This window comes from Rhincodon typus, chromosome 11 (assembly GCF_021869965.1).
Source record: "Rhincodon typus isolate 14 chromosome 11, sRhiTyp1.1, whole genome shotgun sequence".
Classification (NCBI taxonomy): domain Eukaryota; kingdom Metazoa; phylum Chordata; class Chondrichthyes; order Orectolobiformes; family Rhincodontidae; genus Rhincodon; species Rhincodon typus.
Window position 1 is genome coordinate 8,910,033 of NC_063342.1, and position 18,333 is coordinate 8,928,365.

At 41.4% G+C, this 18,333-nt stretch overlaps 1 protein-coding gene and 1 long non-coding RNA gene across 2 annotated transcripts in view; one reads left to right on the forward strand and one right to left on the reverse strand.

The window, feature by feature from the left end:
• The window catches only part of ncam2 (neural cell adhesion molecule 2), a 1,072,172-nt gene that overhangs the window by 48,781 nt on the left and 1,005,058 nt on the right, over positions 1-18,333 (reverse strand). The window contains exons 9-10 of the mRNA XM_048603020.1: positions 13,751-13,901; positions 7,524-7,711 (exon numbers count right to left, since the gene is read on the reverse strand). Coding sequence (XP_048458977.1) covers positions 7,524-7,711; positions 13,751-13,901 — 339 coding nt within the window. The remainder of the gene's footprint in view (positions 1-7,523; positions 7,712-13,750; positions 13,902-18,333) is intronic.
• LOC125484379 lies at positions 561-6,030 on the forward strand. Its single transcript, XR_007263202.1, has 3 exons — positions 561-1,371; positions 5,134-5,279; positions 5,905-6,030. It is a non-coding gene; the product is annotated as an uncharacterized LOC125484379 (long non-coding RNA).

The following is an 18,333-nucleotide window of genomic DNA, read 5'->3' on the forward strand; positions in this document are numbered from 1 at the left end:
TGAGGTTGAGAGAGTGAACAGCATCATGTTCCTCGGAGTGATGATAACCTAAAACCTGTCCTGAATTTCCCACGTAAATACGACAGTCAAGAAGGCACAACAATGCCTCTTCTTCCTCAGGCAGATCAGGAAAGTTTGCATGTCCACTACATCCCATGCCAACCTCTACAGATGCACCATTGAAAGCATACTGTCCGGGTTCATAACAGCCTGGTATGGCAACTGCTCTGCCCAGGAACGTAAGAAACTACAGAAGGTGGTGTGCACAGCCCAGACCATCACAGAAGCCAACTTTCCATCTATGACTCTATTTATACAGCTCGCTGCTGCAGAAAGGCACCCAACATCATCAAAGACCCATCACACCCTGGTAATGGTCTCCTACATCCTCCTCCGTCAGGCAGAAAATACAGAAACCTAAACACATGCATCAGCAGGTTCAGGAACAGCTTCTTCCTGACTGTTATCAGATTGTTGAATGGACTTTAGCCTCAAATAATGTAACCTGTACACTTCTAAGTCTTTTTGATCTGTACATCCTTTGCTTGCTGTGATCTGCCTGCTCCGCTCGTAAACAAAGCTTTTCACTGTATTTCAGTACACGTGACAACAAAAACAAAATCAACTGATCATCAACAGTTCTCTAGGTAGAATATTCCAAAAAGTAACAATGCTTTCAGTGATGAAACTTATCTTTATCTCAGTCTCAAGTGGTTATGACTCTATATTTTGACATTTTTGTGAAACAGTTGAGTACCAAGGAAAATGACTGTGATCTTTCTCTTGTGGAATCCTAAGGGTGTGGAAAAAATACCCTATATAAAAGAAAGGCCTTCTCTTGCTTTCTCTTGCTTTCTCTGCACCAGAACTGAGCTGGTGTAGGGGAATGACAGTACAGGATCATTCAGTGTCTCTATTATATGTGAGTTGATAATAACCATTTGCAGCAATTTCCACAGTGGGCTGTGATTACCATAATTAAGTCAATTTACACATTCCTGCTTCAAAACGCTGGGAAATATTTAAATGGTGTTTATAGCACAGCAGTAAAAGCAAAATTGAAACAAAAGCAAAATTCTATGGATCATGGAAAACTGAAATCAAAACAGGCGAGAGAGACTCAGCATCTGTGGAGAGAGAAACTGAAAAATTGAAAGCTTCCAGTTGACAAGAAATGGGGAAAAGCAATTCTGACAAAAATCCATAGTCCTGAAGTGGTGACCCTCTTTCTGTCTCCACCGATGTTATCAGACCTGCAGAGTATTGCTAGCATTTTCTGTTTTTATTTAGAGCAAGACTGAATGTTGCCTTTTCACCAACCTGGCTATTAATCTCAGAGAAGAACTGCAATAATATGGACTGCTCTGACAGGTGGAGATCAAACAGCCTATTCATGCCTAATACATTACACCTGCTTGGAAAAGAGTCAAATTTTCTGAGAACTGTTGATTTATTCATTTTCAATTCATTTGAGAGTGGAAGCACTTTTAATAAGCGGCCCTCCTGTATTCTTTGTTTGTTTCAGTGCCTCACCTTCCCCTCACAGACTGAAAGACACTCTGGCTGCGATTAGAAATGGCATTGAGAATCCTCACACAAGTGCACCATTAGGTTTGACCCTAGATGTCATGTCCAGGCTAATTTTCCCATAGAAATGCTCAGAATAGTTGATGTAGTGGATCTCTTAGAATATGAGTTCCCTGACTGGGGCTGTTAATCTGGTCCAATCAGTAAGCTCTGGCTGACAGATATAAACAGGAGCGTCAGAGGTTTTGTTCACTCTGAGAGCTGGCTCTGAGGGAGCTGGATCAGTGTCAAGGACTCTCCATGTGTAAGTAAACGGTAACTTGGTGATGGAATATCAGCTTCTATGAAGATATTTCAGTTAAGGCAATTAACAGAGATGCATTTAACGGAATGCTAGATAAGGATGTCGGGGAGAAAAGAATAGAAAGTTATGCCAATAGGACGAATTGAAATAAAATAATGTGACACTACAAGGTGCATAAGCAGAAACACTGAACAAGCAAGTGGAATAGCCTATTCTTGTGGTTTAAAATTCTGTGTAATTCAGCAAATATTTCTAATCAAGAGGAGGGCAGTGTTCCTCTGAGCTGTGCTATATAAAGTTTACCTTCTTAGTTCTTCACCGTGTAAAATAGACTTCAATGTTAGCTATTTGGTCTTTGAGGGAGGTCTTCACAAACACCACAGATGCAGTTACCAAGATGGCACTCCCTTACAGAGTCATAGAGGTTTATAGGATGGAAACAGGCCCTTTGACCCAACTTGTCCATGCCGCCCAGTTTTCACAATTAATCTAGTCCCATTTGCCTGCGTTTGGTCCATATCACTCCATCCCTGTCCCATCCATGTACCTCAACAAGAAATATTCCAAATGTTTCTTAAATGACAAAATTGTACTCACCTCCACCTCTACTTCTGGTAGCCTGGTCCAGACACTCACCACCCTCCATGTGAAAAAATTGCCCCTCTGAACACTTTTGCAGCTCTCTCCTCTCACCTTAAACCTATGCCTTCTAGTTTTAGACTCCCCTACAATGGGGAAAAGCTGTTGGCTATTTACCTTATCTGTACCTCTCAGGATTTAATAGACCTCTATAAGGTCAGCCCTCAGTTTGCTATGCTCCAGGGAAAAAGGTCCCAGCCTCTCCAATTTCTCCTTATAACTCAAACCTCCCAGTCCAGGTAGTACCCTAATGAATCTTTCCCGCACTCTTTCTACTTTAATCATATCCTTTCTATAGTAGGTTGACCTGAGCTGTACATAATACTTCAAAAGTGGTCTTTTCAATGTCTTGTACAGCTGCAATAAGATGTCCCAACTCATTTTCTCAGTGCTCTGACAGATGAATGCAAGCATGCCAAAAGTCTTCTTCACAGTCCTGTCTACCTGTGACTACGCTTTCAAGGAACTATGAACCTGTGACCTAGATCTCTTTGTTCTATAACACTTACCCGGGCCCGACCATTATACCACTGACTGTGTAAGTCCTGCCCTGGTTTGACTGCCACAATGCAACACGTCACATTTACCTAAATTAAACTCCATCTGCCAACACCATTTATACACACAAGTTCACTGCAGAATGCTGAAATTAGCCGAATAACAAAGAAAATGTTAATGTCTAGAGTGTGGTAGAGTGGACTGATGTGTCATTGGAAAAAGTTAGAGTTTGAGAACCTTGAATATAGTGAGGTCAAAAATGCTAGATAATGGGAAGTGGTTGTTCCTAATATAGTTACTGAGAGTTCCAAGATAAGTGGATCAAAACTAAGAAAGGAAGAAAGCAGGATCTGGACCTAAAGACATAGCTTTTGGTCTACACTTTATTTATGATAGGACAAGAGAAGCTCGAAGGATTCTTCTTGGAGTAGAGGTTTAATAAATGTCTCATAATATGAAAGTTTTAACACTAAATAAAAAGACTGGCATTTCTACAGTGCCGACACCTCAAAGTTTTTACAGCTAATTAAATACTTTTTGAAGTTTAGGCACTTTTGCAATATAGGGAACTTCAGCTAATTTGCACACTGAGCTCCCACAGTCGTGAACATGGTAATGGCTGAACACTCTGCATTTTGCAATTTTGGTTGAGAGAAATATTGAGCAAGACACAGGGGTAAACCCTCTGCTCTCCTTCAAAACATTTCCAATAGGGTCTTTTATGTCCAACCAGTTTGGGCCTCAGTTGAAGAGGGCTTTGGGAAAATGGCAACTCAGATATTGCAGTGTTCCCTCAGTACCGAACTGGAAAGTCAGCTGTGATTTTTATGTTCACATCTCTGGAGTGGGACTTGAATCCAGAGCCTTGTGATGGAAAAAGCAAATAGATTATCAACTGAGTCAAGGCTGACACTATCAATAAATGAACAAATAAGGAAAGTAATTTCCATTGGCAGATAAACAGGAGGCTGGAAGAACTTAGGAGGCCAGGCAGCATCTGGAGGAAAGAAGCAGTCAATGTTTCGGGTATTACCCTTCCATTGACTGCTCCTTTCCTCCAGATGCTGCCTGGCCTGCTGTGTTCTTCAACCTCCTGTTTATCTACCTTGAATTCCAGCATCTATAGTTTTTTTTTGTCTCATTTCCATTGGCAGTTGGATTGATAATGAAAGGTCACTGACAAAAGACACATGACCAGGTAGACCACGATGTGCAGCCAAATGGGATTTATTCTATGTTTAGAATGGCATCATTGTTGGCACGGGTATAGTGGGCCAAAGTGCCTTTTATTGTGCTTTTCTGTTCTAAAAAAAACTGTCAAATGAAGAACATATCTGAGATACAATGAATTCATATAATCTGGAATATAATGGTTGAACATGAAATAACTTCACAGAAGCCAGTATTGAGTCGCCAAGTTAGCCCTTATTAGCACTTAGAAAGTCCTTGACACTGATCCAGCTCTCTCAGTGAACAGTATCTTTGACACTCCTGTCAGCCAGGGCTCTCTGATTGGACTCGGTTAACAGCCCTAATTAGGGTACTCATACTCTATAACGTCCATCTCCCTGACTTCATTACAATCACTACAGAACAGGTAGTGGCAAAAGCAGAGTCAAGAACATATTTCAAAGAGAATTGAATAAATACTTGAAAAGCAGAAAAGTTTGTAGAGCTAAGGGGAAAGAGCAGGGTTAGTGCAAATCACTATTTCATAAAAAAAAACTAGCAGAGGTACAATGGACAAAATTCTCACCTAACCTAACCTAGCCCTAACCGTTCTGAGCCACAAGACTGAGTTATTCAATCTTTCACTGTTAGTTATTATAAAGGAATATAGTTCTGAGAGAAATAAAACCATTTACAGCCATGACCATGAAAAAGCAGAGAATTAATAATATTTTCGATGATAATCTCAGAGACAACTTATAAAGTATATCTATAAAAGCTCTGAGGGAGAACTTTACCATCACATGCTCTGAGCAGACTGTTTCAGCCTCCTGAGCACTCGTTGCAAAACACAATCACGAGAAGCCCGTGATTTCCAATCCAAATATGTAATAGATGTAAAACAGTGTGGATCCCACTCACAATTCCCAATGTACACACATGGCAGCCAATGAAACTCTTAATATGAACACAACTTCCTACATTTATCTCTCTAGGTTCTGTGGTCAGGAGCAGATTTTCTGAGTATGAATTACTGCTGGGGAGCCTCAACCTGTTACTCATACAGCTTAACAAATCTAAAGAACTGCCCATGAGAAGCCTGGAATACCCAAAAGGGAGGCAAGGCACCACATATGTAAAGGTAAAAAGTTGAAAGAACTGCGGATGTTCAGAAACAGAAGCAGAAGTTGCTGGAAAAACTCAGCATGTCTGGTAGCATCTGTGGAGCGAAATCAGAGTTGACATTTCAGGTCCAGTGACCCTTCTTCAGAACTGATGCTAGCTTGGAAAAGGTTGATATTTGTGCAGAATTTGGGGTGGGGGAGGTGTAAATGATAGGTGCAGATAGCGCCCAAATACAGACAAGAATGGTTGGATAGACAAAGGACTAGGTAAATGCCAATCTGGGGAATGAATAGCTACCAATGGATGCTATGAGTAACTGACAATGGGCTGTGTGTGCTAGCAGCCCATGTGATAACAGGGCCTGGTATGTGGGGTTTGGGGTAAGGACATGGGAGAATATGCCTGAAGGCCTAAAATTGTTGAACTCAATATTGAATCCAGAAGGCTACTGAGCTCCCAAGTGGAAAATAAGTTGTTGCTCTTCCAGATTGTGTTGACCTTCACTGGAACACTGCAGCAAGCTTGAGACAGCAATATTGGCTAGGGAACATCATGGTGGCAACAGGAGCTCAGGGTCTTTTTTGTAGACAGAACGTGGGTGTTCTGCAAAGCAGTCACCAGTCTGCACTTTGTTTCCCCAGTGTATAGGAGACCATATTGTGGGCAGCGAATACAGTAGACTGGATTGAGTGAAGTGTGGGTAAGTGCATGTGTAAAGGTTGTTTTTGTTTTGTATTTTTAATTGTGGACTGAAATGTGAAAAAGATTGTTGCAAAAATCATGTATTCGGAATGCATTCCTGCACTTTTTAAAGGCAAGTTTCTTGATGCTCATTGTAAGTGTTGTTTACTCTGCTATTTGTTCAAACAGTGGGGAAGGTTACTACGCATGAGCTGCAACCAAGATGTACGTGTGAAGAGAGTTTCGGCAACAGGAAGTAGTCACTTGGTCTCTAAAGTGTTGACAAGTTGCCTCTGGGAAAGGTCTTCTGCTAACAGCTATGTGATTGGCTCCCAAGAAACCAACTAGTTTGTGTCTATATATTTGGTTCAAATGACCTCCAAAAAGGAAGGAGCTGTCCTTTTCTCTAGTTAAAAAAAAACCTTAAGCCTGAAGAAAGCCAATTGGTTTACCTTCATTAGTTGGTGTGAACTGTGGCGCTTAACCAATAAATCAGAGACTTTATAATCTGTGAACCAGTCATTCTGTGCCTCATACAAACAAATGAAAGTACCAGGATAAGGAAGTTCGAGGAGTTGCAGATGCTAACAAGCCAAAAGGATTATCTGTGGACAGGGACTATTAAACTGCCTTCCCAGCCTTTTCCTCTTCCGAAAGCATCCATGTATTTTTGTGTCTACTTGTGAAATTGTGTAGAAAGATGTCTTATATGGGGGTAGAGTGTTCCCGAATAGAGTTAAAGACAGTCCGTAACAAAATTGTTGTAAGAATCTATTTATTTCTAATAAATAGCAATTCTTATTATGTACAGAAACCCAGTCTCTGTTTTTGTTTTGTCAATCTGGGTTCGAAAGAGGTAAATTGAGGAGTTCTGCTTACTCTTATAAAAATCTAAATTTTTGTGGCAGCTCCAGGAAAGTGAGATTTGATTCCTAGCACATTACGCTAGTGATCATGACACATGCCAAAATTAATTGGTTGGTCCCTGCTCCCATCAGCCTCGTCATCACAAAAAGGAAAGCAAGGGCTAAGAGATATGTAGTTTAAAGAAAGTAGGTTTTGAAAAGTATGTCTGAATCTCACTTGTTTCACTGCCAAGAACTATAATCGAGGAAAAAATGTCAAAAGACTATCTGTCAATAACAAAGTACATATGTATAGCGCCTGAAACTTAATAAAACAACTGAAAGTGCTCCGGAAGAACTGCATCAGAATAAAGTTTTATTCCAAGCAATGTGGTGAGCAGGAATATGGGGAAAAGGCAGGAAATTGACACTGGGTTATAGAACCAGTGCAATGGGCTGAATGACCACTTGCTGTACCATAGCAAATCTGTGATTCTGTAAACATAAGCAGACATTAGGATGTTGTAATAGGTTTTGAACAGTGTTTCAAAGTAGGACTGAGAGGTGGAAGAGAGAAGAGAGTTAAGGAAGGCACTCCCTAGCTTAGGGCCGATGCTGAACAGGAGAATGTTCATGGAAGAGCAAAGAGAATCTAAGTTGTCAATGAGTTTCTCCTGCTCAGACCTGGTCCATATTTTTTTCCAACCTGAGCCCTTACACAACCTCTAACCCACCTCCAGAAGGATCTTGGTGCCTTTCTTGTAAATACTGACGTCAGATTTATTGATATCAGAGAGGACAACACCTTCTTTCTTCCAGTGGATGGAAGCCTGAGGGTTGGCTGTGACATCACAGCTGATGTTGACTGAATTCCCTTCCCATGAGTAATAGGTCACTTGAGTTGACAGAAACTTGGGAGCGTCTAGGAGAAAAAAAGAAAGAAATTAGTGGGAGAGTAGAGGGAAATCAGAAGGCAAATCACATAAACACAAGACACTTTGGCTTGGAGTCTGTAAACTCCAACTCCACTTCGTTGAAAAGAACAAACTGAATATAGCATCAGAGTGTAAAAGTATCAATGATGTTCTCCCTACAAATCTTGTCATAATCTTATTAATGTATTTTTTTAATCCATTCACATGCTATGGGCATCACTGGCTAGGCCAGCATTTATTGCCCATCGTTAATTATCTAGAGGGCAGTTAAGAGTCATCCATATTGCTGTGGGTCTGGAGTCACATGTAGGCCAGACCAGGTAAGGATGGCAGTTTCCTTCCCTGAAGGGCATGAGTGAACTAGATTGGTTTTTTCAACAATTGACAATGGTTTCTTAGTCATCATTAGACACTTAATTCCAACTTTTTATTGAATTCAAATTCCGCCATCTGCCATGGCCAAATTCAAACCTGGGTCCCCAGAACATTACCTGGGTCTGTGTATTAATAATCTAGCGATAATACAACTAGGCCAGTGCCTCCCACATTACCGAAATTTCAGGCCCTAGTTCTGTATCCATGATCACAGACTGAAGTTGCACAGTTTCAAGAGACTTGTTTCTGACATGGGTTTCTGGCACAGAATTTAACTGAACACTCTGCCTCGTTCCTTACTGCCCGATGGGTGTTTGACGGTCAGTTCAGAAACACAACTTTGTGAAAAAAGCACAGTTTTAATTGCTAAACCAAGTGAAGGGCCAAGATTAAAAGGAAAGAAAGCCAATGTGAGAATGAAAAGGGAGAGCTCAAATTGTGCGGTGGTAGTGTACCTCCTCTTGAACGAGGAGGTCAGCGATCACCAGAGCTGTGTAGTAACATCTCTGAGCAGGCTGAGTACGGAGAATATCAAAGACTGAAATGAGATCAGTCAAGAGGTAGCAGTTAGGAGACATTGTATCGTGATTATTGTGCTTGGCAGGTTTGAAGATCCCAGCGTAAATTGTGGCAAAAATATAGCCCAACGTATTTGAGGCGATTAATAACTCGGGTTGTTGATGCAGTTGTTGACTTGCTCGCTGAGCTGGTACATTTGTTCACAAACGTTGCATCAGCATGCCAGGTAACATCATCAATGCGCCTCCAGTGAAGCATCAGTGTACTGTCCCACTTGTCATTTATGTGTCTTGGTTTGTTGGGGTGGGTGGCATCACTTCCGGATTTGTTTCTTAGCAGTTAGTATGTGGGGTCCAGCTCCACATGTTGTTAATGCAGTTCTGGTTTGAGTGCCAAGCCCTCAGGAACTCTCGTGCGTATCCTTGCTTGGCTTGTCCTGGGATGGCTATATTGTCTCAGTTGAATTGGGGTGTCCCTCTTTGCCCATGTGTATTGAAATGAGTGATACTTGGTCATGTCTCTTGGTAGCTAGTTGCTGTTCATGGATCCTGATGACTAGTTTCCTTCCAGTTTGTCCCATGTAATGTTTTGGGCCATCTTTGCATGGTATCTTGTAAATAACGCTGGTTCTGTCAGTTGTGGTTGTCGGATCCTTTATTCTCGTCAGTAACTGTCGTAATGTAGCTGTCAGTTTCTGGGCTACCATGATTCCTAGGGGGTGGAGTAATCTGGTGGTCATTTCAGATCTGTCCTTAATGTATGGAAAGGTGACTAGTGTCGCTGGGATGTGTTGTGCCTTCCTGTGGTCAGTTGTGTAGGTATTGACAGACTACGTTTTTTGGGTAACTGCCGTTTCTAAAGACGCTGGACAGGTGTGCTTCCTCGGCTTTGTGCAGCTCCGGGGTGCAGGAGTGTGTTGCAGCTCGCTTGAACAGTGTTTTGATTCAGCTCCATTTGTGGGCATTGGGATGATTGCTGTTGTAGTTGAGTCCCTGATCTGTATGGGTGGCCTTCCTGTGTAAGCTGGTCTGGAGCTCACTATTAGCCATATGTTCGACCATTACGTCCAGGAAGGGAAGTCTGTTGTTGTTCTCCTCTTCCCTGATGATAGAATGTTTGCAAACAAACTCACCAGCTTGGCAAGCAAGCCAGCAACTGCAAAAATATTGCCCGTTTTGAAGCATACTATTTCTCACTGGGTTCCTGGTTTAAACCTCATTTGCATATCATCAAAGTCAACATATATGTTGATTCAGTGCAGTTGGTCCAATTTAATTATTACAAATTCATTTTTGGTTTAAGAAATATTCCTTGCTGCATTTAAATCTCCTAACTTGGTGTAATTTGAGTGCTATATCTGATCATGGTTTTATGTCAGAAGACATCCAGAATAGTGAAGAAGATGTTTGATATGCTTGCGTTTATTCGTCAGTGCATTGAGTGTAGAAGTTGGGAGGTCATGTTGCGGCTGTACAGGACTTTAGTTAGGCCACTTTTGGAATACTGCGTGCAATTCTGGTCTCCCTGCTGTAGGAATGATGTTGAGAAACTTGAAAGGGTTTAGAAAAGATTTACAAGGATGTTGGAGAAAATTACTGCAGATACTGGAATCTGTACTGAAAACAACCAATGCTGGAGATCACAACAGGTCAGACAGCTTCCATGGAGAGAGGGCAAGCTAACATTTCGAGTCTAGATGACTCTTCATCAGAGGTGAAGTGAAGTGTGGAGGGGACAGAATTTATGCTATAGTTTGTGGGCAGGGTGGGTGTCAGGTGCTGGGTGGAGAAAAGATGTTGATGGTTCAGATTAAGTGATCGAAATGTGAGGACGGTGGAACAATGGGATGTTGCTGGGGTCGGAGGGTTTGAGCTATAGGAAGAAGCTGGATAGACTGGGGCTATTTTCCCTGCAGCATTGGAGGCTGAGGGGTGACCTTATAGAGGTTTATAAAATCATGAGGGGCATGGATAGGATGCAGAGACAAGGTCTTTTTCTCAGAATGGTAGAGTCCAAAACTACAGGCCATCGGTTTAAGATGAGAGGGGAAAGATTTAAAAGGGATCTCAGGGGCAAGTTTTTCACACAGACGGAGGTGCGTGGATGGAATGAGCTGCCAGAGGAAGTGGTGGAGGCTGGCACAGTAACAACATTTAAAAGGTATCTGGATGGGTATATAAATAGGAAGGGATTAGAAGGATATGGGCCAAATGCTGGCAAATGGGATTAGATTAATACAGAATACCTGGTCAACATGTACAGGTTGCACCAAAGGGTCTGTTTCCATGCTGTACACTTCTATGACAATGTCTACATCTATATGCTATTTTAAGATCATTGTGGCAAATCACCTTCTATCAATGACCTGACTTTAAGAGCCTGCAAATGAATCTTTACAAAATATACAAAAGTATTCTCTGGTCAGAGGATAGTGGTCAAATTTTCCAGTCAACTTAGAAATAAAAGTCATGCCAAGATTTCAAAACATATCTGTCAGTGTCCTTGCACTGAGGAAAAAAAAAATCTCACTACTGGAGTTTTCCACATGACTTGCAAAATGTTTTGATGAACAGAAGACCCCAGTTTTTCCAGGTAGGATCTATGTTTGGGCAATATTTTTCAGATCTAGAGCAAAAGGTTGTACTAAAAGCTGTGACATGCCAGGCTGGTACTGGGGCAGAGTGAAACCAAGAGCAATGCAATTGACTGGGAATTTCAGGCCAAACAAATTTGAGTTTCAAATACACATATGAAAGAACAGGGGATCTCGTCATTATTATATTGCTCTATGTGGAAGCTTGCTGAGCAACAGCAGACTCCCATGTCTCAGATATTACAAGGTTGGAGGGACTGACTGCAGAAGTTGCCAGGTGGGACTCTGAGAGCAGTCAGAGACCGGGAATCTCGGCAGCGTGTAATTCACTCTGGACTTTCGAATGCCTATCCACCATCTACAATGCATAAGTCAAGAGTATGACGGAATATTCTCTTCATGTCCACACTGGCACTCATCCAGGCAAATTGGGACCATTCTACCACACTCCTGGCTTGTACTGTATAGATATTGGATAGGCTTGGGGAGTTAGGAGGTGAATTCTTTCCTGAGGTATTCCTAGCCTCTGACCTGCTCTTGTAGTTACAGTTTTTATTTAGGGAGAACATTTTCAGTAGACTATTAACAAAGAGATGAAGATAATGCTCTGGACAGATGGGGGTGTTTGAATTTTAAAACAATTCGTGAATAGAAAGTCAAACAATGACCATTAAACCATAGTCAATTGTCAGAAAACCCATCTAGTTCACCAATACTCTTTCAGGAAGGATATCACTGGTAGGGAAACTATTGGAGAAAATAGTGAAATAGAAAATTAATCTCCATTTAGAGGGGCAAGGTTCACTCAGGGATAATCAGTGTGGCTTTATTAGCTGGAGGTCATGCCTAACGAATCTAGTGGAATTTTCCAAGAAGGTGACCAAGTGTTTAGATGAGGACAGGGAAGTTGTTATCATTCATATGAACTTCAGTCAGGCTATTGACAAGGTCCACATGGGAAACTGATAATGAAGGTAAAAGCACATGGGATCCAGGATAACGTGGCAAATTGGATCAAAAATTAGCTTTGTGACAGGAGACTGGTGTAGGGGGTAGAAGGCTGTTTGTGTAACTGGGGACCAGTGTCCAGTGGTGTACAACAGGGATCAGTCCTCACTCACTTGTTATTTGTGATATTCATAAATTATGCAGGTGAGAATGTAAGGAACGGAGGATGGGAATGGTCAGGGATGATCAGTAAGTTTGAAGATGACACAAAGATTAACCAGCTGGTTGACAGTGAGTAGGAAGGTGTTAGGCTACAGGAGGACATAAACGGATTGGTCAGGTGGTCAAATCAGTGGGAGATGGAATTTATTCCTGTCAAATGTGAAGCAATGCACTTTGGAGGACGGAAAATACAAGGGAGTATTCAACAAATGGCAAGACATTAGGAAGCTCAGAGGAACAGGGAGATCTTGGTGCTTGTCCACAGATCCCTGAAGGTAGCAGAACAGGTGAATAGATGAATAGGCATACAGGATGTTTGCCTTCATCAGTCAAAGCAGAGTTTATAAGAGTAGGAAAATTATGTTGGAGCTGTACAGAACTTTTGTTAGGCCACAGTTGGAGCACTGTGTGCAGTTCTGGTCACCACACTATAGGAAGGATGTGATTGCAGTGGAGGGGGTGCAGAGGAGATTCCCCAGGATGTTGCCTGGGATGGAGCATTTCAGTGATGCACAGAGTCTGGATAAGCTCAGGCTGTTTTATTTGGAGCAGAGACGGTTGAGGGGGGCCAGATAGAGATTAGTGAGATTATGATGGGCACAGACAGGGTATATAGAATGCAGCTATCAAAGGGCCAATAACAAGGGGGCATAATTTTAATATGAAAGACAGGAGTTTTAGAGGGGAGTTGAGGAGTCTGGAAAACACTTGCCTGGGAGGCTAGTTGAGGCAGGAAACCTCACAACTTTTAAAAAGTACTTGGATAAGCACTTTAAGTGTGATAACATTCAAGGCTATGAGTTCAGTGTGGGAAAGAGGGACTAGTGTAGACTTAGTGTAGCTTTGGTGGTACAGACTGGGTGGACCAAAGGGCCTCTTCTGTACTGTGTAACTTTATGATTTTATGATCTGCTAATCTTAGCTGGTCTGGCCTACGTATGATTCTAGACCCACAGCAATGGGGTTGACTCTTAAATGCCCTCTAGGTAATTAAGGATGAGCAGTAAATGCTGACCCACGAGCAATTTCCGGATCTCATAAATGAATATTTTTAAAAAATGTCTAGTGTCGTTCAGCTTCTGGTGAATAATTGCTGAGTCAAAAGCCGTTACTCCCTACCTAACAGTACTGGAAGAGAGCCTTTGTCAAAGTGGCTTCAAGCAATTGGAGTTCGAGAAGATGGTTTATGTCCACATTTTCAAATACAACTAAAGAATTGCAGAACCCGCCACACCCTGAGTATGAATAGTTGGAAAATAATCAAGAGCTTATGCAATGCAATAATCAACGATTCAAGTCTATCGTTAATACAGAGATGGTGGAGAGTACAAGAAAATGTGGGTCCGTTGCCAAAAAATGGCGAGCTTACACTGAATATCCAAATGCATGGTCTTCTTGTCTCCTCCAATTGGACTCACAGCTTCACAATCATATGCTCCTGAGTCACTTGGCTTGATATTCTTAATGTGCAACGAGGATGTCCCCTTCTGCCTGCGCACTTCAAACCTCCCACCTAGAATCTAGTTAACGATAATATCTAGTTAATAACAAATAGATAATTGGGTTATTGACAAATCATCAGCTGAAGATTCTGACGACTATCAGTACACCAGGCCATCATAGTAGTTATTCATAATGACAGTGGCAGACAAGCATTAAAATAAAACTAGAGGATGAATTAATAAAATAATTCAGCATTATGAATATTTAAGCATATCAATAATTACAAATTATTGCAAAATATAGATCTGGTTAATTTCCAGAACAAAAACAAATGGTCTACTGCACTTTGCATTTTAATTCAAGCCCTTAGATTATATTACATCCAGTTGACTTCATTTAATTTTCAATCATTAACAACTATTTTTAAGTTACAAAAAAACTATTACAACTATCATAATAATGGAATACTAACTTTTGAGAGAGTAAAACTCTACAGTAATCGCAGCAAATACTGGACTTGAATGTGGAAGATTGATTTTTGAAATGTAAAGATGATTTAGATTTTGGCCGAGAGTTGGTAAAAAAATTAGGTGAAACGTTGACACTGCAGTTTTTGACTGAGGATCATTGTACTCTGGTCTGTTGCTGCAATTTTTGAGAAATCAAAGTGAACTGTATGTCTGAAAAACGAATCCAAATCTCCATAACAAAGCTGCTGCATCTCTCTTAAAGTGCAGCGACCCTCGCTACCTGCTGTGCTTTCTCAATGTTAAATTGGCTTCCTCCCACAGTTAGCTGAAAGTACCATTACAGAAGTCACACTTGTTTACAAGTATGAAAATAGCATTGCATCCCCCCGCCCACTTAAAGAGTGAGCAGACAAGAGGATAATTGCACCTTGTAGTGTGCTGCAGTGTTCTTGAAATTATCGCACCAGTTACTTTTCATATTCTCCACTTCTCTCCATAAAGCAATGAGGATTTCTGAGGGATCAGCTTTGCTTGGTAGGGGGTCTTTATGTGTAAGGCTGGCAGTGGACAATTCAACAAGAAGAAAATGCATTTATACTTTTTTCTCTTTCATTGTATATGGTTATAATGACAGGACCAGCATTTATTGCTTAACCCTAATTGCCCTTGAACTGAGATAACACAGTGTGGAGCTGGAGGAACACAGCAGGCCAGGCAGCATCAGAAGATCAGGAAAGCTGACATTTCAGGTCGGGACCCTTCTTCAGAAATCTTGAACTGAGTGCCTTTTCAAAAGGCAGTTGGGAGTTAATCTATAGCTGCAGGTCTGGAGTCATACGCAAGGCAGGATAAGGACAGTGTTCATTTCCCTGAAGTGTATTAGTGAATCATAGAATCCCCACAATGTGGAAGCAGATCATTCAGCCCAGCAAGTTTACACTGATCCTCTGAAGAGCACCGTACCCAAACCCACCTCCCTACATTCCCAATGGTTAATCCACCAGCCTGCACAATATGAATACTTTAGCATGGCTAATCCAGCTAATTGGTGTACAAAATGATCAGAGGTTTGGATAGAGTGGACATCCAGAGACATTTTCCTAGGGTAGAGGTAGCTGTTACGAGGGGGCATAGTTTTAAAGTGAGTGGAAGTAGATAAAGGGGAGATGTCAGAGGTAGGTTCTTTACTCAGAGAGTGGTCGGGGCTTGGAATGCATTGCTGGAGAAGGCAGTGGAGTCGGTCTCATTAGGGGATTTTAAGCGCCTATTAGATAGGCACATGGATGATAGTATAAGGTAGGGGTGGAGGTTAGATAGACTTTAGGTCTAGGGTAAAAGTTCAGCACAACATCGTGGGCTGAAGGGCCTGTACTGTTCTATGTTCTATGTTCTAATCTGCACATCTTTGGACTGTGGGAGGAAACCCACGCAGACAAAAGGAGAATGTGCAAACTCCACACATACAGTTGCCTGAGGGTGAAATCAAACTTGGGTCCCTGGCGCTGTGAGGCATCAATACTAATCACTGAGCCATTGTGCTGCTCTTATGATGAGCCAGATAGATTTGTACAACAAAAAGCAGTGATGACTTCATGGTCACTATTACTGAGACTAGTTTTATAATGCAGGGTTATTTCCTGACCTTAAATTCCACAAATTGCTTTGGTGGGAGTCTTAAACCTACGCCACTAGAGTATTAGGCTAGGCCTATGGGATTTATAGCCCAATAACATTAGAGCCAAGTCACCATCTCTCCATTCTACAGCATTATAACCAACCCAAAGTGCCTTATAGGAAGGTCACCAGGCAAGTTGATACCCAACCAAAAATTGAGATTTAAGACAGATGATTAATCACTTGCTCAATTGGATAATCTTTAAGCAACGTCTGAAAGAAAAAAGAAAGAAATAAAAAGGCAAGAATGTTGAGCGTAGGGATGATGAAATTTCAATGCATAGTCAGGTGACAGTGCAGCTATCAATGAGAATGCAATGACTATCGAATATCCTCAAAAGGCCAACTTTGCAGGAGCAATGAGATCTCTGAGGCTGGAAGCCTGTAAGATCTGGGACAGAAATGGACAGGTTGAAACTATGGAGGAATTTGAAGCCAAGAACTTTAAAATCGAGGGACTAGGAGCTAATGTGGATCAGTGAGCAAGGGCAGTGGCTGGCCAGGACTTGTTGAGATTAGGATCTGAACAGCATTGTTTTGGATGAGGTGTAGTTTATGGAGGGGAGGGTGGAAGACCGTAGACTAGCCACAAGAGTAGTCACATCTGGAGGAATAGGGAGGCTTTCAACAGTAAATGAGTTAATACAACAGCAACAATTGAGGCCAGGACAGATGTGGGCAATGTTAGAAGGGTGGAAGTAGGTGAAGTGGCTTTGGTAATTAAGAGGATTATACAGTCAGAAATCCAAATCTAAAATTGATATTAAGTGATATTAAAGATTTGTGTGGACTTGTTTCTATTTAACTTACAAGACACGTGTGTGTTTGTGGAAGAGATAATGCTGGAGTCAGTGGCTTGAAGTAATGAAATAAAGACTTGCCTGAAGTATTATGTTTTTCATTATATTTGCCTGATTAAGGCCTAACATTGTCTATTATGCATGCACATTGTTTGTAGGCCCTGTATAAATAAATACTCTTGCGTTTAATGAAAATTTCTTGCTCCAAGCATTTTTTAACATAAAATTCACAAGGCAGGCAGCAATGATTATAAATTGCTGACAGGTAGGCAATTAGACCTTGACTTGTTTTTAAACAATAGATATATGCATTTGTTCTTTCAATTAATGTTTAAGCTACAGAAGCCTTTTCAAGGACATTAACATTACAGAGTAGGGAAGAGGAGATTTACTAGAATTGGTCCCAATGATAGAAAAGTTGGGTTTGTCCTCCTTTGAGCTGAGGCTTTAAAAGCGAGATGTTTCATTAAAGTCTTCAAACTTATGAAAAAGGTTTGATTGAATGCTCAAGCAGAAACTGTCCCAAGGAGTGAAGGTTAGTAAGTAGAGGTCACAAAAGAAAAGGGCAGGAGATTGTTGTCTCTAGGAATGAACTGCTTGAAAAGGCGGTGGAAGCAGATTCAATAGCAACTCTCAGAAAGGGACTGAGAAATATTGAAAGGAAAAAGATTATGTGGCTCTGGGGGAACAATAGGGGCATGGACCTAAGGAGCCAGCCCAGAACTGATGAGTTCATTCCATCCTTCTATGCTCTATTACAAAACAGCACTTCATCAAAAATCGAATGTAACGCCTTCTAACTTCAAATTGCACCTCCACTTTCTAATTTCAGGCATGGATTTTCACATTTGATTAGACACATGTCTTGTCAGCTGTATGAAACAGGACCTGAAGGGGAGATATAGGGTGACTATGACCAATGGTGCTGCTCAACCCTCTGTTGGAGGTCAGAAATGCAGATAGTCAGAGAGTCACAAAGATGTACAGCATGGAAACAAACATTTGGTCCAATTCGTTCATGCCGACCAGATCCTCTTCCATCAGGCAGAAGATACAGAAGCTTGAACACACGCACTAGCAGGTCAAGAATAGCTTCTTCCCTGCTATTATTAGACTGATGAATGGACTCTATAACTTCAAAGAATGTTGATCTTGTTAATGTTGATTCTGTCTTGTGCACATCCTGTGCAATGTAACTTGTATGCTCACTCTGTCCATGTTTTTTTTCCACCCGATGACCTGTATATCCTTGTTTACTGTGATCTGCCTATACTGCTCGCAAACAAAAGCTTTTCACTGCACTTAGGTACACGTGACAATAAATCAAATCAATCAGATATCCTAAATCAATCTAGCTCCATTTGCTACCATTTGGCCCATATCCCTCTAAACCCTTCCTATTCATATACTCATCCAGATGCCTTTTAAATGTTGTAATTGTACCAGTCTCAACCACTTCCTCTGGCAGTTCATTCCATACAAGCACCACCCTCTGCATGAAAACGTTGCCCCTTAGGTCCCTCTCACCTTAAACCTATGCCCTCTAGTTTTGGACTCCCCTACCC